The 22,702-nt window shown below is 36.6% G+C and overlaps 5 protein-coding genes and 2 pseudogenes across 7 annotated transcripts; 6 read left to right on the top strand and 1 right to left on the bottom strand.

Moving 5' to 3' along the window:
* The first annotated feature begins 579 nt into the window (after positions 1–579).
* LOC121787645 (mitochondrial dicarboxylate/tricarboxylate transporter DTC-like) lies at positions 580–3,823 on the top strand. 2 transcript variants are annotated; one of them, XM_042186447.1, is made up of 7 exons: positions 674–795; positions 1,112–1,190; positions 1,519–1,602; positions 2,365–2,426; positions 2,643–3,004; positions 3,085–3,299; positions 3,572–3,823. In XM_042186447.1, exons 3-7 carry the CDS (start codon positions 1,567–1,569, stop codon positions 3,626–3,628), a joined length of 732 nt encoding a protein of 243 aa, XP_042042381.1. In that variant the 5' UTR covers positions 674–795; positions 1,112–1,190; positions 1,519–1,566; the 3' UTR covers positions 3,629–3,823. The 2 variants fall into 2 exon arrangements, with proteins under 2 accessions (XP_042042380.1, XP_042042381.1); XM_042186446.1 differs by lacking the exon at positions 1,112–1,190 and having other exon boundaries at positions 580–795.
* An 870-nt stretch (positions 3,824–4,693) lies between these two features.
* LOC121787749 (5'-adenylylsulfate reductase-like 5) lies at positions 4,694–7,362 on the top strand. The gene is made up of 4 exons (XM_042186588.1): positions 4,694–5,003; positions 5,876–6,057; positions 6,413–6,537; positions 6,650–7,362. The coding sequence occupies exons 1-4, from the start codon at positions 4,812–4,814 to the stop codon at positions 7,078–7,080; spliced, it is 930 nt and encodes a 309-aa protein (XP_042042522.1). The 5' UTR covers positions 4,694–4,811; the 3' UTR covers positions 7,081–7,362.
* Positions 7,363–7,949: 587 nt separating this feature from the next.
* Positions 7,950–9,544, top strand: LOC121786002 (NHP2-like protein 1). Its single transcript, XM_042184505.1, has 5 exons — positions 7,950–8,077; positions 8,200–8,320; positions 8,427–8,530; positions 9,053–9,184; positions 9,281–9,544. Exons 1-5 carry the CDS (start codon positions 8,075–8,077, stop codon positions 9,305–9,307), a joined length of 387 nt encoding a protein of 128 aa, XP_042040439.1. The 5' UTR covers positions 7,950–8,074; the 3' UTR covers positions 9,308–9,544.
* A 1,049-nt stretch (positions 9,545–10,593) lies between these two features.
* On the top strand, positions 10,594–14,179 carry LOC121786982. The gene is made up of 6 exons (XM_042185571.1): positions 10,594–10,712; positions 12,478–12,672; positions 12,756–12,971; positions 13,173–13,426; positions 13,511–13,560; positions 13,644–14,179. The coding sequence occupies exons 1-5, from the start codon at positions 10,594–10,596 to the stop codon at positions 13,540–13,542; spliced, it is 816 nt and encodes a 271-aa protein (XP_042041505.1). The 3' UTR covers positions 13,543–13,560; positions 13,644–14,179.
* A 1,338-nt stretch (positions 14,180–15,517) lies between these two features.
* On the bottom strand, positions 15,518–18,429 carry LOC121785776. Of its 2 annotated transcripts, none has more exons than XM_042184207.1 (7): positions 17,993–18,425; positions 17,533–17,619; positions 17,199–17,456; positions 16,920–17,084; positions 16,782–16,835; positions 16,552–16,698; positions 15,518–16,083 (listed from the first exon to the last, which is right to left on the bottom strand). In XM_042184207.1, the coding sequence occupies exons 1-7, from the start codon at positions 18,152–18,154 to the stop codon at positions 15,706–15,708; spliced, it is 1,251 nt and encodes a 416-aa protein (XP_042040141.1). In that variant the 5' UTR covers positions 18,155–18,425; the 3' UTR covers positions 15,518–15,705. The 2 variants fall into 2 exon arrangements, with proteins under 2 accessions (XP_042040141.1, XP_042040142.1); XM_042184208.1 differs by lacking the exon at positions 15,518–16,083 and adding an exon at positions 16,140–16,357 and having other exon boundaries at positions 17,993–18,429.
* A 2,546-nt stretch (positions 18,430–20,975) lies between these two features.
* On the top strand, positions 20,976–21,026 carry LOC121788117 (annotated as a pseudogene).
* Positions 21,027–21,041: 15 nt separating this feature from the next.
* LOC121788209 lies at positions 21,042–21,132 on the top strand (annotated as a pseudogene).
* The last annotated feature ends 1,570 nt before the right edge of the window (positions 21,133–22,702 follow it).

The raw sequence follows: 22,702 nt of genomic DNA on the forward strand, positions 1-22,702 counted from the left end.
GTTTTCTATTGATTTCTATTTCTATTTTTATCATAGTATCTAAAATAAGTATAATATTTTTATTGATTTCTATTTTACTAATTAATTAAAAAATACAAATAAAATATTACTCCTACTAGATTGAATTATATTGAGAATATTGATGGGAATGGAAGCATAAGAGCGAGCATCCACGGTAGGACGGATGTCCCGACGGACTTCCCAAAAACACCTCCTGTCACGTCATAAGGACATCCCACTGCACAATGACAGATATCCCCAAGGACATCTCGACGGACATCCGCAATAATAAAAATTCACAAATTCACAAAATTAAACAATTTACGAAATTAAAATTTCGACACAAATACGGAGAAAATGCAACCACTTTATTTAAAAAAAAAACAAAATTAAAAACCAGGATGTCCGTCGTGGCACAGCAATGGCAGACCTCGTCGGAAAGACGCGGAACTCCGGTATCCGCAAGCGACGTTCGCGTCCGCCGGGTTTACGCCTAATGAAGGACGTCCGGCACGCCGATCCGACGTCCGCCGGGAGGCCCGCCGCTACAGATGCTCTAAAAACCCTTTGCATACTCTTTTTCACTTCACACCAGAAGCCGTCGTCTCGTATTGTTCACCTCACTTGTGCTCTTCCTCTCTATAGTCATCTTCTTTTTTGGTTGAGAGAGAAAGAAAAATGGCCGTCGAGAAGCCCAAGTCAGCTGGGGTTTGGCCTACGGTGAAGCCCTTTGTTAATGGCGGTGCATCTGGAATGCTCGCTACCTGCGTTATTCAGCCTATCGATATGATCAAGGTATCCAATTTTCTGTTTGACACTTACATACTTACTCTATCTAGTAAATCGCAGCTCTTAGCTAAAAGATATTGTTTGCTTTTATGGGATCTCCTGTATTGTTCAAAGATGAGTGTTTGGTTTTGGGGATGGTGATAGTGATAGATCTTATGGGTTTCTTTTTTTTAATCTAAAAATTAAATCTTGTTAAGGATTGGTGATCTATCTCTTTTGCCGCTGCCATGGGTTATAGATCTCTTGTTGTTCATGGGGGTATGGGTTTACAGAGTGTGTTGATTTTTTGTGTTAGATCTAATGATCAATCTATGTTTTTGAGGATATGGGAATCGCTGATTTGGGATGACATTGAATGCCCTAACTTGTGTTTTGTATCAGCTCAAGGATAAACTTATTAGGTATGATGGCTTTACTTTTTTAATCTTGTTATGGATTGGTGTCTTTGTGGATCTTTCTTTTTGCTGCTATCATTGGTTATAAACCTCTTGATGTTTATGGGGTTAGAGAATGTGTTGTTTTTCACTTTTTGGTTATGAGCAAGTGGGATATGGTTGGAAGGTCAATTCTTGATTTGCTTTGTCAGATCTAATGATCAATTTGTGTTTGTGAGAATCTGGAAATCACTGCTTTGGGATGGTGTTGGGTGCCTTAATTTGTGTTTTGTATCAGCTGAAGGGTATTGAATGTTGATCTTGATTTTGTGAGGTTGTGCTCTTCATTTTTCAGGTGAGAATACAGCTAGGCCAGGGATCAGCTGGTGAGGTGACCCGAAACATGCTTAAAAACGACGGTATCGGTGCCTTTTACAAGGTTTGTTTGTATGGAGCTTGTATATATATCTTTTTCATGTTCTTTGTAATCCGAAGGTGGTTTTGGGCATATGGGATTATGCTAAACATTTGGCATTTGGTGGATTTGTGAAAGAAGTCGAGAACTGTTAAAAAAATTAGTGCCATTGCCTGTCTTATCTTCACTCATTGAATCATTTTTCTCGCATTATACTGCTCATGATTGTGCTTAACAATTGGCCTTGGTTGATTTGGTATATAGTAAATTGTAAAAGAAACTTTTCTGCCATTGCCTGTCTTATCTCTACTCATTGGAATAATTTATTTTGCATTATACTGCTACTGCTTCTGATCAAGCCATGGAATTGTTTGAAACTGTCCTTTGCACTTTCCAAGTATGGGCGTCTTTTGATTTTAGATTTGTTTATAAGTGGTGGTTGAATGATTTTCATAAGCAATAAGTCTCCAAATGATGTTGGAGAATGTTTGGGACATTATTACTCCACAGATCAGTATGGCCTGAGTACTATGGCTCGTTGATTTTGGTGCCATCACCACCTCTGCTTTGATCCCTGATATTTTTAAGCCCTTCTCCTTTAAATTCTGATTTTCTTAATACCAGCAGTTATGTCAAAATACTGCAGCGTTAAAAGTACATCTGTATTGGCCACAATGGTTATCGATTTAAGATAGAATGCACTTCTGTTGCACGAAAATTTAGCTGTCATCGGACTTATTTGGTTTGCTACTGGACTTCTTTAGTTAATTTTATTTGTTTCTGCAGGGTTTGTCGGCTGGGCTTCTTAGACAAGCAACATACACAACTGCTCGTCTTGGGTCGTTTAGGTGAGTAATTGCTTTCGATCTTGTTGATCAATGGAATCATTACCATGTTGATTAGGAAACTATTGGCTCTTGCTCATCTTGTATGTACTTACGTTCCTTTTATACGGTTGCCTTTTCATCAAATGAACTAGTAGTTTTTACAATACCCGATGCCCCTTTACCTATAACTGCACAGTAGCATTTGCTTACTCCTGGAACTTGTATTTCTCATCATAGGATTTTGACAAACAAAGCAATAGAGGCTAATGATGGGAAGCCGTTACCCCTTTACCAGAAGGCTCTATGTGGACTGACCGCAGGAGCAATTGGAGCATGTTTTGGCAGCCCTGCTGATTTGGCTCTCATTCGTATGCAAGCTGACGCAACACTACCTGTCGTGCAACGAAGGAATTACACTAACGCATTCCACGCCCTTTACCGTATTGTTGCCGATGAAGGAGTGCTAGCACTGTGGAAAGGTGCCGGTCCAACCGTGGTGAGGGCTATGGCACTCAACATGGGTATGCTTGCTTCGTATGATCAAAGTGTGGAGTTCTGCAAGGACAATCTTGGTCTTGGCGAAGCTGCAACAGTTGTTGGTAGGATACTCTTTTTTTGCAGATATACCTTGTTTTTCCCTTGGCTCCCGAATCTGAAGCTTTTCCATGATCTTTTTCAGGGGCTAGTTCTGTATCAGGTTTCTTCGCTGCAGCCTGCAGTTTGCCCTTTGACTATGTCAAAACCCAAATTCAGAAAATGCAGCCCGATGCTCTAGGGAAGTATCCTTACACGGGCGCTCTCGATTGTGCCATGAAGACCTTGAAGGCAGGCGGACCCTTCAAATTTTACACTGGATTTCCAGTATATTGTGTCAGGATTGCTCCTCATGTCATGGTATAATCTCAATCTCTCTCTCTCTCTCTCTCTCATATCATTAGTTCGATTATCAAAATAACGAATAAGTGATGTCACGTTCTGGTATAATTATAAATTTTTTACTAATGTATAATTGAGTATTATGAAAAAGGTGAACGTAACAAAGCAAGCAGTCAAAAGTATGGAATTATATACACAACACAAGTAGACATAAACTGTAATGGAAGAACGTTTTATGTGTAGGAGTGTTACAAGTTGTTGTGTTGTAACTTTGGTTTATGATGGTGCAGATGACTTGGATATTCTTGAACCAAATCCAGAAAATCGAGAAGAAGGCTGGGCTGTAACTCAAGCAATGAATGCAATTGAGAATAATGTTTGGCCATTTTGGAATGCTATTATTTTTTAGACAAATCACAATTTTGTACTGACCTAGGATATGGATTGCAGCTGCTGGGAATTTTACATTTGGATTTTTGGGAGGCTTTTATTCACTAAATAATCAATAATATATTCTCACCTGCAGAAATGCTTTTGATTTATATACTACCAACTCTGTCTTCAACTATTTACCATCATCATTTCCATATCAATTTCTTCATCGTTCGACTCGACTGAATAAAATTATGAGATCTTCATTTACTTCTTCCCTGCTCTCTGCTCATGGTTGATGATACACAGTTTATTTGGATTATTCGGTCATGAGATTGTCACTCTGTAATTGGTTGCCGATATTTTTTTAATCTTAGTCACCAGATCATGTAAAACCATCAAATTTTGATTGTGTATGTTGTATGTCATTTATCGACCGCTACTTCATATATTATGTTCAATTGTTATGAGACAAAAAGTGATTGCATGTGTTAATAATTCAGTAATTGACTTTATGTTGCAAGTCTTATGTTATCAGAGGAAAATTTAATATAAAAATATAATTGAAGTTACGCTAAAAAAATAATTACATACACTAATCATGATTTATTTCTTACAAAAACTACAATGTGACTGACACCGTTAAATTGAAGATAGGCTTTGCCTCTAAATTTTACTCATTTTAGTAACTTGTTACGTAAAATTTTAGAGGATATCTTATTTTTCACATTCAATCACTTCACCATAAAAATATTTGCATCCAACAATCCAATTAATCAAAATTTATTAGTAGATTTTAAACTAATGTTCAACCGATGTCTAAGTCAAGCGAGATAAGATCTCTAAAAAAACATAGCTTGGATCAACCTCAAGTCGAATTTTATTCCGACTGTACGTGTTTTGATGCCTCTATTTTCCAATCCTCTGAAATTATAGTAAAATATATCATGAATTATTAATTAATCACAACAACATAAATGAAATTAATCGATAAACTAGGAAAAAAATTAACTTTATAAAAAAGGAGGAATAAGAGAAGAGAGATTGGTCAATCCTTGGATTTTGGGGCTCATCATTTCCAGCTTAATTTCTAAGGTTTTCTTTTTCTTTTTCTTTTTTTCCATCTCTTATTTTGGGGGAATTCGGGGGAACTTGTTGATGTCGTCCATGGATATTTCGATGGGAAAATGCGTATTAATGTTGATGGTGTGTGTGATGACGGAATCAGCAACCTCGTTGCGTTTGGATTCTTCCTCCTCGTCTATTTGTCAGCTGGATTCCAAACCATTTCTTCACGATCTCAATTCTCAGTGCCCTTTTACCGACCCTTTCACTTCTTCACCGATTCAGGTATTTTTTTGGTTGATTGATTGATTGAATGATTTTGTGTTGTATGCTTAGATATTGGATATTTGATTTCGTTTTATTGTAGTATTTGGTGAAATTGAGCTTAGAAAGATTCGGAGTTTTCTGTAATTGGTTGATGTTCATGGATAGTTATTGAGCTTGCTGATTATCATTTGATTACCTTACAATTAGGGTTCATGTTTGTTGTGGAATTTGGGTGTTTGTTTGAGGACCTTTTTGGTGCTCTGATTTCTCTACCTGCTGTCACAAAACTTTACTTTTAGGTGTGATTATAGAGCATGGTTTCCTGAATTGCTAATTATGCATCTCCTTGTAGATGATAAGTGGAATTCTCTTAGCTTTGATTGGACGATTTGTACTAAATCAACTATATATCAAGGGAACATATTGGTAATATGTGTTGGACTATTGGTGTTTGTTCAATATCCTGTTATTGTATCTGACATTCTAGGATACAGCGTGATAAAAGGAAACTATGGATTGTGTTTGAAGCTTAAATGGCTTATTAATTCGCCTATCATTCGATCAACTGTTGCATAGATCACTTGGTCCAGGTTCTCAAGCTGCCACCTGGACATCACAAATAGAACGATCTAAGAAACCTAAAACACATATCCTCTAAGATTGTGTGTTCCGCTTAGTGTATGTATAATTGTATATTGCATGTTGATTCAAAAGTATGTTAATTTCAGTGATATTGAGTGACATATTTGGATTGATATGTGTGTGAGTAGCAATGTACGAAGTGCTTCAAGTAAACTTTTCCATTTCTATTCCTTTTCATGTGCCAACTTCTAGAAGATTATGTTGGTTTATTTTATTCATCATTAATTGATAACCACATATTTGTGAAGGTGAATGGAGAAGCACTTGATAAAGCTATCGCCTCCATTAGGAAGAATGACTATATGGCCGTTTTGTTTTATGCCCCCTGGTGTCCTTTCTCAAGCATCTTCAAGCCTAGGTTTTCTATACTCAGTTCCATGTATCCTCAGATCAAACATGTGATGATCGAACAATCTTCGGCCATGCCTAGGTGGGTATTTCTATTGATCTAATCTATGTTCATTTCATGTACATTTCGTCCACTGGAACCCTAACTAACGGGTTTCTTAATTCTTATAAATCAACGCTTGGCACTCGCACCATCCAACTACATCTCGGGGTTGAGAGTACTTCTATTGAGTGTTCTTCTCTAAGATAATATAGGGACCAATGACATTAGACATAATTAAGCTATTGTTGTCTTGTGGACTTGTGGTATGCATTGTTGACAGTTTTAATGAACATAGACAATCTTGTCGACACCTCTGGCCACTGGGAGGTTTATAACCTCTATTCTTTAATCAAATGTCAGCTTTCATCAATATCTAACCTATATTCGTGTGCAGTGTTTTCTCTAGATATGGCATTCATAGTGTGCCATCACTGCTGATAGTGAATCAGACAACATGGATTAGGCATCATGGTAGCAAAGATCTCCAGTCACTCATGAGTTTCTACAAAATAACCACAGGTATTGCATATCCAAAATCATCATCTCTTGTATGTATTCAGATTTTTGTGATAGTACTCTCAGTGGGATCCACATTCTTTTTCAGTTTCTTGAATATTTTTATTTATTTCAGGGCTAGATCAAGTAGTAGATATAGCTGAAGAAATGCATCGCCATGAGGAAGCCTTTCAGGTTTGGGATGGAGCATCTCTGAAAGGAACCTTGTTGAGCGAACCTTACCTTGTACTTTCCCTAGTATTTGTTCTCTCGAGAGCATTTCTGTATTTCTTTCCAGAAATCGTGTCCGATCTATCAGCACTATGGGTTGCCTGCATTCCTCATCTGAATCTGGGGATTTTGGGGGAGTCGAGGCAGCTTCTCAGTCATGCTCTCCAACTTATTGATGTGAGGAGAATTTTGAGCAAGCTGAAGATTTGTAAAACCAGGAACTTCCATGAAAGGGCAAGAAATGCTCGGGTGTGGGCGTCATCCCTCGCGTCTGTATCCTTGGGTGAGACATCTTCTTCATCGAGAGTATTAACGTCGAGAGACTTCGAGAACTAGGCGAGCTCAATCAACTCAGACTGCTTGTGTTGTATCCGGCTGCAAGAAGTAAGTGATAATCAGCAGTCACCCCCTAACCCCCCAAAACATGAAGGGAAAAAGAAAAGAAAACTTCCAGAGCTTGTTTGTTTGTCTCCTCCTTTCTTTCCTTCCTTTTTTCTTCTTTTTTGCCCTTTTTTGTTTATGTTTAATATATGTAGTGGCTATCTACCCTTTTGTATCATGTAAATTTTGCAAAAATATATTCCTCCATTGTATATCATCATGTAGTTATTTGAGAAAGATGATCTCTCTCTCTCTCTCAACCAACCAAATATATGAGCCTGTTGTGCAGTAGTTACTATATAAGCAAAATGAGTGAAATGCATAATCGAAGCCAAGAACTTTGGACATGGTGAATATTTTTTTATCATTACTTCCATGCCCATGTATAGAAAATCAAATCAAATTAAATCTATATATTTAAAATAACCATAAAATTTGTAAGAGAGAATATGTTGACCATATAATAAATGCTAATCATTTCTCAATAAACTAGTAACGGAGGTTTTTTGAGTCGGGTGGGGTCAGTCAACCTCTTACCCACCTGAATCTGTCACTGTTGTTCGATCATCATGGCTATGAGGAGGTCGATCTCGTATATAATCTGAATCTGCCATTGGATTAGAATTACCATGAATGTTTCTCCTCTTCTAATGGACACGATTACAAGGATAGAAGTAACCATTATTGATCCCTTAAACAAAGTTATGAATCGAATTAATATAGGAGCAAAGTAAAATAAATTTAAGAAGTCGAACAAATATGGGCTTTATACATGTATATAAACATGTTTGTTTTCGGGCCGAGGCCCATTTCCATTATATGATCTTCTTATACCCTTGCCCTAAACCCTAATTCAAATCAGCGCACTCTCAAAATCCTACTATAAATCTTTTCTGTTGAATCCTTTTCGCTCCCAATCGGTGCCGTTTGAGAGCTATCCACCATCATCATGGTATAATTCATTCATACTTTGTTTTCGGCTTCTCAATTTAGAGTTTTATCAGTCGGTTATTTTAGCTGGATTTTTTTATTCGAATTATGGTTGCTCAACTCGGTGTGTTTGTTTCTGTGTAGACTGCTGAAGCTGTGAATCCGAAAGCATACCCGTTGGCGGATAGCCAGCTCTCCATGACAATTCTCGATTTGGTTCAGCAAGCTGCAAATTACAAGCAGCTCAAAAAGGGTGCTAACGAAGGTAGGGTGGTTTATACGTTTTTTGTTTTTTTTGTTAGTTTTTTGGGGATTTGGTGTTGCCTGAATGCTGAGTTGTTTTGGAAATGTGGTGATTGATTGATTTGCAGCAACAAAGACTCTGAACAGAGGTATTTCTGAGTTTGTTGTGATGGCTGCTGATACCGAGCCCCTTGAGATTCTTCTTCATCTTCCACTTCTCGCCGAAGATAAGGTATTTAGTTGTGTTGGCTTAGTAAAATGTAATTGTTCCATTATTCTGTGGAGAGATGCATTGAGTTTGCTGAAGTGCTGAGCCTTTGATAAATGTGTAGTTATAACGATTAATTTTGATTTTCTTGTTTGTTAGATTATTCTCATCTTCACACTTGGACTTATTGGTTGATTTATTCTTTTGTAGCATTATTTTGGCTTGCTGGTTATAGTCATCTGAATATAGTAGGATATTTGTTTGCTCGAATGTTGAACTATGTATGAAGAAGTACCCCACAATCACAGATTCAAAATAATTTGGAAATGTTTCTCCAGTTTAAATTATGTGCCTAACACACAAATGTAATGCGTCTGAGGTTGTGTTTATTTAGCAATACGCTAGCTGTATAGTTGCTAATGACGATATTGTGTTAAAAGGATATTGTATAACTGATATGGTTTCGAGTGCACTTTCTTGATGTAGTTGATCATAGTAGTTTCTGGCAAATGACTAAACACACTGATATGCACTATATGGTTGCAGAATGTGCCGTATGTGTTTGTTCCATCCAAGCAAGCTCTTGGTCGGGCATGTGGAGTCACCAGACCAGTGATTGCCTGTTCTGTGACAAGCAATGAGGGAAGTCAGTTGAAATCTCAAATCCAGCAACTGAAGGTGATTTGTGAATACTTTTATATGAACAGCCAAGACTCTGAAATTTGTAGTTATTTGACAAGATATTAATTCATGTATGATTTGTTTGTGACACAGGATGCCATCGAGAAGCTCCTGATCTGATTGTGTAAAGCCTTTTTCCAGCATGATGGGCCTCTGGAGCAACTCTGTGGCTTTGACTGAGTGAGTTCGGGATCGTCTCACTGTCGTTTTGCGTATGTCTTGGAACTGTCTGTAACCATATTTATACTTAGTTGTGTACTGTTGGCACATGAGACTGATCAGAGCTTTTTTTTGGTTTACTTGTTATGAGGATTGCCTTTTGATACTGAGTGAAATTTTTGCCTTGTGGATTCCATATCTCTTTCTCTATCTCCTTTTCATAATTGAAATCTGGAACACAAAACCAGTTGTTTTATGGGACATGTGGTGGTTGGAATAAGATATGATTAGATTATGTTGTTGTTTGTTACCTTGTGTCATAATCAGTGAGCTTTGGGGAAATTAAAAGATCATGCTAGATAATTGCAGGTGGGCTGTCATTTGGGTTGGAACATGGTTTTATTTATATCACTAAATTTAGTTGATATTTATTAATCCAGAAAAGCTGCCCACTAAATAAATCTCTTTTTTTATCACTTCACATCCAACCATTGAGTCGTTATTATAGTGTTAATTGTGTAAATTGTCACTTCTGTTTCTTTTTTAGTTTATGACATAACTTTTAAAAGATGGCACCACATTTATGTTGCACTTTTTGTAGATAACATATTTATTGAAATAAAATTAAAATAATGAGTGGTTTTTTGATGTCTCAAAGTCTCGTCCATGTGTGTTTTTCGATTGATTTAATTGATCGTAAACAGACCAATATTGTTCATAATGCAACTTGTTTGTTTAATTTGATAGTAAATAGACCAATATTGTAAATAAATGCATGGTGAAAATATTGTAACTTAGAAAACGATTAAAGTGGTGTTATTACCTCATAATTTACCTTTCTCTCTTACCCACCCACCCACACACACACTCACCCGGGCTTGGAAGCTCACCGAGACACCAACCAATTTTTTACTATAAGTTAATTCATATGTAATTTTTTTATATAATAATGGAAATTTATATTGCTTTTTACGCTAAAAAAAATCTTAATGAAGGAAGAATATTGTAGTAGTACTTATATTAGTAGGGAGCCAGCCAAAAGCCAAATGTTGACAGTGTCAAGATTCAAAGATTAATACTTCCATCATTATTCAACAAATGGAGTAATATATTAGAATTAAATGCTAAACAAAATCCCACATCAATACAATGAAAATAAGATATAGCATGAAAATAATGGAGTATAAAATTATTTAAAGAATTAATCAAGCGATTATTAGAAGAGAAGAGCAAAAGCCATAGCCACGATGGATGCCAAGCAAGCTGGGATGGCAGCGACTGGGGCGGCCGAGGTGGGTGCCGGAGCTGGAGCTTCAGCCGCGGAGGCGCCGTTGACGGCGGAGAGCGCCACCAACACAACGAACATGTATGCAACAACCGTCATTTTCATGGCCTCCATTTGAATGTATTTAGAAATATGTGATATATAAAAATGCACACACACAAAGGTATATATGTGTTTGTGTGTTGTGAGGAGGAGATTGGTGTTGGGATGAAGCTAATTGTGGGGGTTTATATACAGCTCATAAAATGGCCAGCTATGTTCATTCACATCATAAATTTATTTTTTAGAATAAATAATACTATATGTGGCATTGTAACAAATAATAATATTTCCTCACTTATAGCTTTATTAGTTAGTCTTTTAAGACATTTGACAGAAGAATATACAGATCTTTAGCAATAACGTTCCAATATGTCTTTATTTGTGTGTTTATATTTATAATAATGAATAGAGACAAAATGCTAGTATTTTTTAAACAAAATATTAATATTCCAATTGATGAATATAATTAGGCCAAAAATGGAAGATACTAACAGCTGTTTCCACTTATTAAAGCTAAAAAACACTAAACTTAAAGCTGGCGTTATACCATTGTTTTTGTTCTTTTCTATTTTGCATTTATGACTAATTTAAATTCACTATTATTAAACAAATAAACAAGTACTATTAGACTACATGCTTTTGCTTGTGCACTATAATGCCGCTGCTTTAATTGTCATCTTCTGTTTGAACCCACATTGATTAATTTATTTTTTTTAAAAACGTTTTTCCTTTTTAGTATGATGTCTGTAACATTCATTTTCACTTACTTCTTTCATCGCTTAAAATACAGTAATTTATTTATCATTTCGATATGTTTACAAAAATTAGTTTTCCTCAATTTATCAACCTATTTATCATTTCTACCACATGATACACTTTTTTTTATTTGTTCCAACTATGATAACTCGTTACTAGAAATTGAAACACTTTTATCCCTATTTTATTCTATCTATTTAATATATACAAAAATCTGCATAAAATCTCGTGCTGGTCAAGAAAGAGATCATTTTTGTTGGGAGGGAGGGAGTATTAATTACTACTCCTGATACTTTTGAAATCTCTTTTTTCTTATATTCAAAGTTACAAATATCGATTCAACGTATTACTTTACACGAGTTTATTTATTCAGGCCCAACTAATATGGGCCTTTGTTTAGAATCCAACACAGAAACGCGTGAGTGTCACGTGACCATATCTGCTTAAGGTGACGTGGCAGATTTGGAGGGAAAGCTCATTTAATACCGAAAATGTAAATTGCAAAACCCACACATTTTTTTTTGTCTTGCAACAAAATCCCCACTAATTAAAAATATAAAAACTAGTAATCTACAAATTAATCTTTTAAAATAAACATATAGTCATGATACTCAAAATTAACTGTAGCTAGGTATAATTTTCGTTTTTCTTTATTTCTTCTGTAATTCAATTGTTGGAGTGCTGCTAGGGGTGGCACGGTACGGTATACTGCACTCAAAATGTCATACCGCAAACCGTACCGCAAATTGCGGTATGAGAAAATATCATACATATACCTTATCGAATTTTTCGGTATACCTCATTGCGGTATACCACAAAATTCGGTATGATTATTTTCGATACCGTTGTCATACCGTCTATGCGGTACACCATAAGGTATTGCGGTATACCGTACTTTTACATTTTACCGAAATAAGGTATGGCATATCGAGTACGATATACCAAAATAAGGTATGACATACCGTAATACTTGTGTTTCATACCAAAAAAATCTATTATAGCCAAATATTTAAAATAAAATTTCACTTATTTAAATAATTTCCAAAAGATTAAAACTACACCATAATCAAATCTATACAGTGGACTTGATTTGCATCTTTGCATATGTATGTTTGAGGTTGGGGCGCTTAAACAGATATATTGCACTATATTTCCCTGCATGGGAATGGGATTTTGGTGATTGTATCATTGTTAGATTTGGGGAAAATTTGCTACTTTTGAACAGGTGGCGGCAGATCTTGAGGTGGGTTTGACTTTTGCAGCGACATTTTGTTTGATTATGTGCATTTCTTCAAGATCTTAATTCAACCTTTTGTTTTTCCCCAGATTTTGCAGCATTTGGATATGGATATGGATAAGCTGCAGTGGGGGAAGAGGAAGAGAAGAGGATGAGGTGTGTGAAAGTGTGAAGGAGTCGCCTTTGAGCGGAAAATCAGACGGGGGCGGCGGCGCTGTGGTGAAGAAGAAAATCACTTCTAGAGTTGTTGGGGATAATAATTGCAGTAAAGATGGACCAGTTCCATCCCCACATCGTTCAACCAGGTAAAAATTCAATCTTTGATAGAGTAATTGTATTGGAGCAAAATGAATTTATGGATTTGGGCTGTGGCTGTAGTTCTTGAATCTTAAGGTATCAAGTGTTGGTTAGAGTAGAATTGCTTATGGTCTAGTTGAAATAACAAGTATGTAGCCTTTTCTTTTGTACATAGTTTTGTGAATCATACTTGGTATATCTGTTTAAAGGGACTTAGGTGTAAGTCGATCTATAGCAAATGAGACCCGAAAATCCCTTTCGCCTGAGAAGGAAGACAGGTACTACACAACGAGGGGGTCTGGTGGATTTGATGATGCTACCAAGGCATTGTTCATGGATCCAAGGGAGGACAACAGGAAAGTCGTTTGGCCAAAGCTGCTGATTGCCCTGTCCAGTAAAGATTTTATGGCAATGAAGGGTTGCAAACCGCCTCAAAGGCCCCAAGTTGATCCAAACCATTTTAGTCAGTCATTTTCTTACTTCCTTCCATCTTTGATTGTCCCGTTTCTTCAAATTATAACATCCTCCCATTGCTTTTCTTGTATAGTTGGTGAGCCTGGGAGCTTAGGAGAGGTATGAAGTGAGAGTGAAGAGAAGGTATTTGTATGCGTTCTTGATTTTCTAACTCATTTTTTAAACTACTCCATATCCATGATGAATTGGGATTTGATTTATTGCAGAAACCAAGAGCTTTGAAAGCTATGGGAACTGTGGAGAGTGATTCTGATTTTTGGTTTAATTTTTTGATTAAAACCCACATGATATAGATGAATGTAAGGTTTTGGTAGGGAAGAAGAAGAAGAAGAAGAAGAAGAAGAAGAAGAAGAAGAAGAAGAAGAAGAAGAAGAAGAAGAAGAAGAAGAAGAAGAAGAAGAAGAAGAAGAAGAAGGCTTCACCACATTTTGTGTAACGCCTACACGCTTTGTTGTGGCGATTGCATCTCTACTTGTACTGCTCACACCAGCAAGACAGACGACGCCTTATTTTTGGTATAAATTTTACGCTTTCTTGCTCATTAATCGTATTTGTGGCATGTTGGTGAAGTGCTGATCTCATTGATTTTCTAACACATGATAAATAAAAAAAGGGGTTGGAATGTGGGGAAGATTTGATGAATACTAATATTGAAGCTGAGCAATTAGCATTGTTGTGAGATTTATTCTCTGCACCTAATGTAAAGTCTATCTTTTTAGTTATGAGATCGTTATGCTATCAACTAGTTCGTCGACTGAAGAAGATGAAATGATTTAACTTATGGGATCCTTATTCTATCAACTAGTTTAATATTTTTTTAATATAAATTATCATTGTTTATACAAAGATATATTTTGGTGAACTTTAATAAATTTACTCCTAAAATTTTCTTCCCATATAGGAGTAGATTGTTATTGAGTTTAGATTAGGCACAATTTCAGTGTAAATAATACTAGTACTACTAATAAAGTACTTCTAGTATTTTGGTATATAAACATGTTAGCTTCTGGATTCTTCTAAGTATTCATAGCAGCCTCATTTCTCATATTGGGCTAGGCTCACTTATTATGATTTATTTGATGTGATTTTGTAACTTTGTAACCTACCATTTAATTAAAATTTGAAGGGAAACATAACTAAAAAAAGAAATATCCATATATAAGGAAACTATATGATATAGTCCCAAGTCCTTTCCAAAAATGTAACTTACATAGTACTTCTCAACTAAACAATGTAACATAAATGTCTCTACTCGCATTTCTCAATCTCTGAAAAAAATAACATGTTCAATAATATTACACACAGAGGAAAAATATAAGAGTTTCGATAAAGTTGAGGCTTTGTTGATATAGACATATAATGCATAAGAGGGAAGGTGAGTTTAATGGTTAGTTGGTAGACTGACTATCTCTTGACTGAGAGAGATATAGAGTATATTTCTTTATTTAAACCAAATGATATTACCAACAAACATATGATTGTAAAAGGTGCCTTTTCACAAGAATACACATTCAATGATAAAATGTCATCTTTGCTCAAATACATATATAAGATTCATCCTTCACCACTAAAATTAAAAAAGAAAAGTGCTACACACCCACTCTCATGACCTAAGCCAAGGACAATATACAAAAACTTATGTTAAGTGAAAACTATCAAAGCTTAGAAAGAGTAGTGCACTCTTTACTTTACAGAAAGACAATGCACCAAGAATCCAAAACTCACAAAAGTAGTGTACATTTTTTCTTATCAAATCCCTCACATGGATGGATATCTCATCCACACTACCTTAAATGCCCTTTTTTAAAATTATCAAATTCATAGTGGGTTCTGCAAAAATTTGATAAATTCAAAAATTTGAGACCCCACCAACATTAAGTCCCGATGTGACATGTCCAACCCAAAATACAAAAAAAGTGAAAACAAGGCAATATAATAGTACAAGTATGGCCTATAAAGAATCCCATCACACCTTCTCAAGTTAAATGTGTGACATGTTTGGTAAGAAAAGGACTGCTTTTCCCTCTCTTCACTTCACATGGGAATTTGTCATTGATTAATGGTTTCCCAAGAAATGTTGTTTTCATGTCAAGAAAGAAAGCTCCATTCAACTGATTAATGGACAACATTTTCATGAAAAGGAAAAAGAGTCAAAAATTCCCTGCTACATAGGTTACATTTACTGAGCAAACCTAAGAAAACTAGAAAAATAAGTTGTTACATAGATTTTGATTATACAGATTGTGACTGATTCTCAGTCAAATTTGTTCAAGGGCAGTTGGGGTTCCTGCCTGGGCCTCCATAGTAGAAGTAATGGCCCCAATCCTCATTGTTGCCTGTCTGAACATCATAGCAGTTGGATTGCTCAGTGAAGGTGCCTAGTTCTTTGGGGGATTTAAGGTTGTTGGTGCTGTCCACAACATGTATGTTCCTGAAGTAGCTTGCTTTGCCGAACCCTTCTTCTGGGAAGCGCCCGCTGCCCATTTGGGTCGCAGTGTGCTGCCCGTCTGGCTCAGAGTTCACCACCTCCCCGCCCCACTCGATCATGGAAGCACTGTCTGCTAGGTACGAGAACAAGAAGGACGGCCAGTATCCTAGCACGTAGTCATTCCCAAACTGCATCCACCAGTGTCCCTCTTTCGGATCCTGTAGTAGAAATCAAGAACATCAAGCCTCATTGCAAGAATGCAACTTGGTAAATCTAGATTAAAGAAACTTGCAAGATTCTAAGCATCTTTTAGTGCTCATGCTTTTTCATAAAGTAGGTGTTATTATAAAATACAAAGGTCACAACTTTATAGAAGAGAGAAAATTATGATTAAATTATGTCAGTGGGCATCACATAATAAGCAAAGGCAGCAGTATTGGAGTGAATTTGAATTCTGCCTTCCAAACAAGACCAATGTCCCTCTTTCGGATCCTAGAACATCGTAGAAATCAAGAACATCAAGCATCATTGCAATAATCTTTGCATAATGAAGCTTAGTAAATCGAGTTTAATGATACTTGCCAGATTCTAAGCATCTTTTAGTGATCATGCTTTTTCAAAAAGTGGGTGTTTATAAAAAAAGTGTGATAATTGTGATTAAACTATGGAGTGAATTTGGATTCTACCTTCCAAACAAGAATGCTAATATCATACTGTGAATTCCTGAATGCTGAAACTGGAGAGATGCTGGCCCCCATTGCTACCTCGCTGTTGACTTGAATGAAGCCTGAGCAGAGAAGGTTGTAGCAGCCCGTTGCTTGATACGCGTCGCTCTGCATTTAAAAACTCAAGCTTTACATAACAATTGTGCTATAATCATTCTTGATATTATACAGAGAGAAATGTGCGAGCTTACTGTCCAGTAAGTGAAAAGCCTCGTGTTGTTGTCACCGTAGAGATCGGGGCTGACCTGAAACACCAACGTGAAATCGGTTAACACCACCATGTACTAACATGTTATGATTCTATGTGATTCTTGCAAGTTTTTTCGAACCTGCCAACCAGCTTCAATGCTGTTGAGATCTTCACCAAAAGAACCTCCCAACACCCAAATCTGAGACAAGCTGAACTCATTAGGTTGCTGAATCTTAGGCTCCCACACATTGATCGTTGCCTTTGCACCGTAATACTTGTCTCCTTCAACATACGCTATCGCGTGCTGGTCACAAAATTTACACAACACAGTGGATTACTCTCCAAAACGAGAACCAGCCCATTAAAATGCAACACACAAGTTATCAAGATTGAAGCTTTATAAGTTCTTCAAAGCTACCTGATGACCACTTTGGTTGATGAGGTCAGGATCAGCAGACCTCGGCTTGGGAATGCTTCTGTGCTTTTTCTTTCCATATCTCTTAACAGAGCTTGCCCTCAACACATCCTCTTTCTTTGTTCTTCTAATAGGGATTGAGCCCTCGGAGCATTTGCCATTCATATGAAACAGCTGAGTCATAAGATTGCTCCTCTGTTTAGGACCTTTGGACACCTTGTTGTCATCAAAGAGCCCTTCTGGATGGTAACTAGGCCTTGTCTGAAAGAAAAAACAAAGAATCATGTACACTGTTATAGTACTACCAAGAATATGGAGTAGTATTTTGCAACAGAACCTGAATTTTGTGGTCTTTGAGAAAGGGATGATCAAATGCTGGCTGTTGAGAGATGGGCACACAGTCAATGATATCACCATCTGGGCTCTGTTCAATCACAATATCTTCAGCAAATGGCAATCAACACAATAATAGAATATCGAGTATTACAAAAAGAAATACTCCTATTGAGCTAAAATAGCCTGAGAGTGTGTGTGTGTGTGTGAGAGAGAGAGAGAGAGAGAGGAGATAACAGAAAAGATTCAACGACATAAACTCATTAATGGCATAAACTCATTTATCAACTGGTGATGAATTGGAGATGGAAAACAAAAATTATCATTCTGAAAATGTATAAAGATGGAATACTACTGTAAAACTCATTAAGAAGATAAAAACTGGAGTTCCATTTTCTGCCAGCAAAAAAAAGATGAAAGTAAAATAAAGTCTAAAAAAAATAACTCCTAGAATTCACAGTTACCTCAATGGTCTTAATGGGAGATTTATTCAGCCTTTTCAAATGCTTGTCAACCTGAAGCTTCTGCCTCGAGATAGAAGGCCTCGTGGCGCAAGATAGCGAGATCAGGACAGCTAAGCACACCAAGAACAACGCCATTCTCCGATGCCCATTCCTATAATCCATCTCAGCTATCAACAAAACCCAGATGGAATACCTCAAAAAGACTCAATCTTTTCGCAAGGGTCAGCCAAAGATTCGATGTCACCGGCCCTCCATCACAGAAAAAGGAAAGAAAGTGGAGAAATGTAGCTTCTGCTTATCCTACGCACCCCTTTCGCCCTCAGCTTTCTCTGCTGAGAGCAACTCTTCCTCTTCTCCCCTTCTCCACCCCACTCTCTCTCAATTTATGTTCTCTCTCTCCTCTTCAATGGAGTTCTTCGAAAAATCCAATTCAACTGCAGAGATGTCTGTGTTTTTATTCGAGATTTTTGTAAGCCTTTTTTTGGGATTAATTTTTGGCCTTTTATCATGTGAATTTCAATTTTTGCCCCTTGAATTTGAAATACTGCTCCTTAGGGCATCCACGATGGGGCGCGACGCCCTATGCTCCGCCACATCAGCGTTTCATCCTTCTACCCTTCACCTGCAGTAGGATGCACTATAAGCCACCCTATGGTCTGCCCTAAGCATTTTATTTATTTAAATATTTAAAAACTATAAAAATTGGAAAAAAAAGTTCATTTCATTAAAATTCAAACACTACACTACGAAAAAAAACTACTCCCTCCGTCCCTGACTACTTGCACTTATTTCCTTTCTGGGCGTCCCAAGTTATTTGCATTCTTTCCATTTTTAGTAAAAATTATCACCTACAGCCGCAATTGTTGACTTTGCTATACACTCATTCCTTAATCTCCGTGCCGAAAAAGAAATGTGCGAGTAGTCCGGGACGGAGGGAGTACAAATTTTCAACGGCGGTTATGGTCTCAAACTTCTTCAATCATGTCGTTCATGAGCTGAACATGGTCTTGTTGGTTGCTCATTGAGACCTGTCTAGATAGAACATCATTGAAGCCCATCGGTAATCCTCGAACGTGGGGTGGGGCAGCCGTGCTGGAGCTAGATCCACCTTCATCATCGCCCCAATCGGTGACTCTTCCACCTTCGTGTTCGACTATCATGTTATGCAAGATGATGCACGCATACATGACATCGGCGATGACGTCCTTGTACTAGAACCGCGTCGGACCCTTCACTATTGCCCACCGCGCTTGGAGCACACCAAATGCCCGCTCCACATCCTTCCGGGCAGCCTCCTGCTTTTGCGCGAATAAAACTCTCTTCTCATCCATTGGGCAGCTTATCGTCTTCAAAAAAATAGGCCACCTCGGGTATATGCCATCGGCCAAGTAGTACCTCATATGATATTGGCGTCCGTTGGCAGTGAAGTCGATGGCCAGGCCGTTGCCATTGCATTGCTTGGTGAAGAGGTTGGATGAGTTGAGGATGTTGATGTCGTTGTTCGACCCCGCTACACCGAAGTAAGCATGCCAGATCCAGAGCCGATGGTCAACGACGGCTTCGAGGATCATCGTCAGGTGGTTGCCCTTGTATCCACTGGTAAATTGGCCTCTCCACGCCGTCGGACAATTCTTCCACTCCCAGTGCATACAATCGATGCTCCCTAGCATTCCAACAAAGCCGTGCGCCGTCTCGTGCATCTTCATCAGGGTCTGGCAATCCTCAGCACTCGGCTTTCGCAAATAGGTGTTGCTATAAGCCTCCACAACTCCCCTAAAAAATTCTTCAGGCACTCGCGGCCAGTTGTTTCCCCAACATGAAGGTACTCGTCGAACATGTTCGCTGTGGTGCCGTAGGCCAACTGTCAGAACGCAACCGTGCACTTCTGCAACGGCGTAAGTCCGGGTCTACCGATGCCATCTTCTCGATACTAGACGATAGCCCATCGGCTTACACCCATTTTTTCACATGCAGAAATTCAAAGTATAATTTAATAATTTAGCAGATTTAACTGATGCGTAGTTAAAGCAAATTAACTGAACTGCAAATATAGTTGTGTGGAGTTTATTGATTAGATTTTGAAAAAAAAGTGATTATAAAAATGATTAAAATATTGGTCAATAATAGTACATGTATGCTATACTGATATACTTCTAATATAAATAAAGAATTCATTGTATTATTGTATTAGTATCCTCATGATATCTTTTTCATTGATTTGTTGCCTTTAATGAAAATTTTCTTTAATATTTGTTGCCCAATTTTGATTTTATTGTATAAAGATATAAACATTACCATTCTCATTTTCATTTAATTTTCATTTAAAGAGAGATAAGATCAAACTAGGTTGTTGGCCTTTGCTTGGAAGATAAATAATGAGTAACATGAAGTAGGTTATGATTCTATTAATATATATTGGTTCCTTAAAATTAATAAATGAATTACAGAGTTAACTTAACCTTAGGGCAATGATTAAATACAAGGTTCAAGAAATTAATTTTGACTTACTTATCGTAGTCAATAATTAATACTACTCCATATGAATATAACTGTAGTAAAATATAATTATTTTTTATATTTAATTCACATTCAACAGTATTGTGATTTTGACACATCAATAATACAATTCCTCATCAGTGTATTTCATATTCACGTGATATGTTCTTATTCACTTGTTCGTATACACAACACGTGGGTTCTATTTCATATTTTTATAAGTTCATGACAATATTTTCTGTATATAAAATAAATGTATTTACAAAAAATACCAACCTTTTTGTTCCTGACTTTCATACAAAATAAATTGACGTAACGCCTGGGACCGAATACATAAATAAACAATACTTTAATATTTATATTTATTTTACTCCATTCATTCTATAGTAGTAGATGTATTTTGTCATTTTGGTACGTTCCGTAATAGCGAAGTCATTTCCCTTTTTATTTTAGTAAAAGTAACACATTTCACCTCACTTACTTTTCTGTCCCCTCGGGGGACATCCGATAAAATTGGAACGATACAGAGAAGATTAGCCCAGCAACATAGACCGTCCCCTCGGGGACATCCGATAAAATTGGAACGATACAGAGAAGATTAGCATGGCCCCTGCGCAAGGATGACACGCACCTCACTTACTTTTCTCTCTCATACTTTCTTCTCTCTATTTTTCACTCTCTTATTTGATTATTTTCTATTTAATAGGAGTACACTACACACTTTTTTCTTAAACTCCGTGCCGAAAAGAAATGTCTCTAATACTCCGTTTTTTAAAAATAGCAACTATTTTCATTTGGACCGTTCCTTAAAAATAGAAACTTTAGAATCTTTCTATTTTAGGATATGGACCTCACAATCCACTAACTCTACTTTCACTATTTTTTCTCTTCCTCTCTCTTAATTTACTCATTTTTATTTTCATCTCTCTTACTTAACCAAATTTTCTCACTTACTCTATCAATTATGCATTAAAACTCGTGTCGTTTCAAATATTTATATTTTTTGAATACGGATGGAGTAAAACAAAAAATAGATCTTTTACTGTGATACCTATTTTATTTGTTAATTTTAAGTAGAGTAAATTTAGTGCTGGAAAGCCGAGAGACAAGGGTCAACACTAACCCTAATATTTGGTCACAGCTACATTTTCCAAATATATATATATATATATATATATATATATATATATATATATATATAGAGGATGTATTCATTTCCTTTTTGTATCTTTTGTTCTTTTTAATCTCAGTCCCACGATTTTGTCATCCGACGGTTAGATTGATGCCACGTGTCATTTAATAATGCAGATTTTCAGTTGAATAATGCACACCGACTAATAATGCACCATTATAGTGTAATAATGCAGATTTTCAATTGAATAATGCACACCGACTAATAATGCACCATTATAGTGTAATAATGCAGATCATCTGGACCGTTGATGAATGAGATCTAACGGCCCATATTAAGAAGAATAAAGGATCTAATGGATGAATAGGGGAATAACGCTTCCCTGTATATATATATCCATATATATATATATATATATAGGGATGTATTCATTTCCTTTTCCTATATTTCCTCCTTTTTCCTTCTTGATCTCAGCCCCACGATTTTGTCATCCGACGGTTAGATTGGTGCCACGTGTCATTTAATAATACAGATTTTCCGTTGAATAATGCACACCGACTAATAATGCACCATTATAGTGTAATAATGCAGATTTTCAGTTGAATAATGCACACCGACTAATAATGCAACATTATAGTGTAATAATGCATATCATCTGGACCGTTGATGAATGCGATCTAACAGCTCATATTAAGAAGAATAAATGATCTAAGGGATGAATAGGAGAATAACGCTCCCCTATATATATATATATATATATATATATAGTCCCATTATTCACAAATCCACTCTTAAAGACCGAACCACCGAACCATACCAAATTAGGGTTTTTTTATCTAGTTTTTTATGGATGAAAGGCACAAATTTATAATTTATTTTCACCTTCATCACGAGCCTATTTTAATTCATCCGAAGGTAAATAAGTCATACAAACATGTTACAAAGATTTAAATTCGTTCCAGTAGGTTTTTACTTCATTCCAGTAGGTTTTTACTTCATTCCAGTAGGATTATTACTTCATTCCAGTACGTAAATGCGGTTTCACCGTCGCGTGCCGTTCTTTCTCTCTACAATATCTATCA

This window comes from Salvia splendens, chromosome 22, assembly GCF_004379255.2.
Source record: "Salvia splendens isolate huo1 chromosome 22, SspV2, whole genome shotgun sequence".
Lineage (NCBI taxonomy): Eukaryota > Viridiplantae > Streptophyta > Magnoliopsida > Lamiales > Lamiaceae > Salvia > Salvia splendens.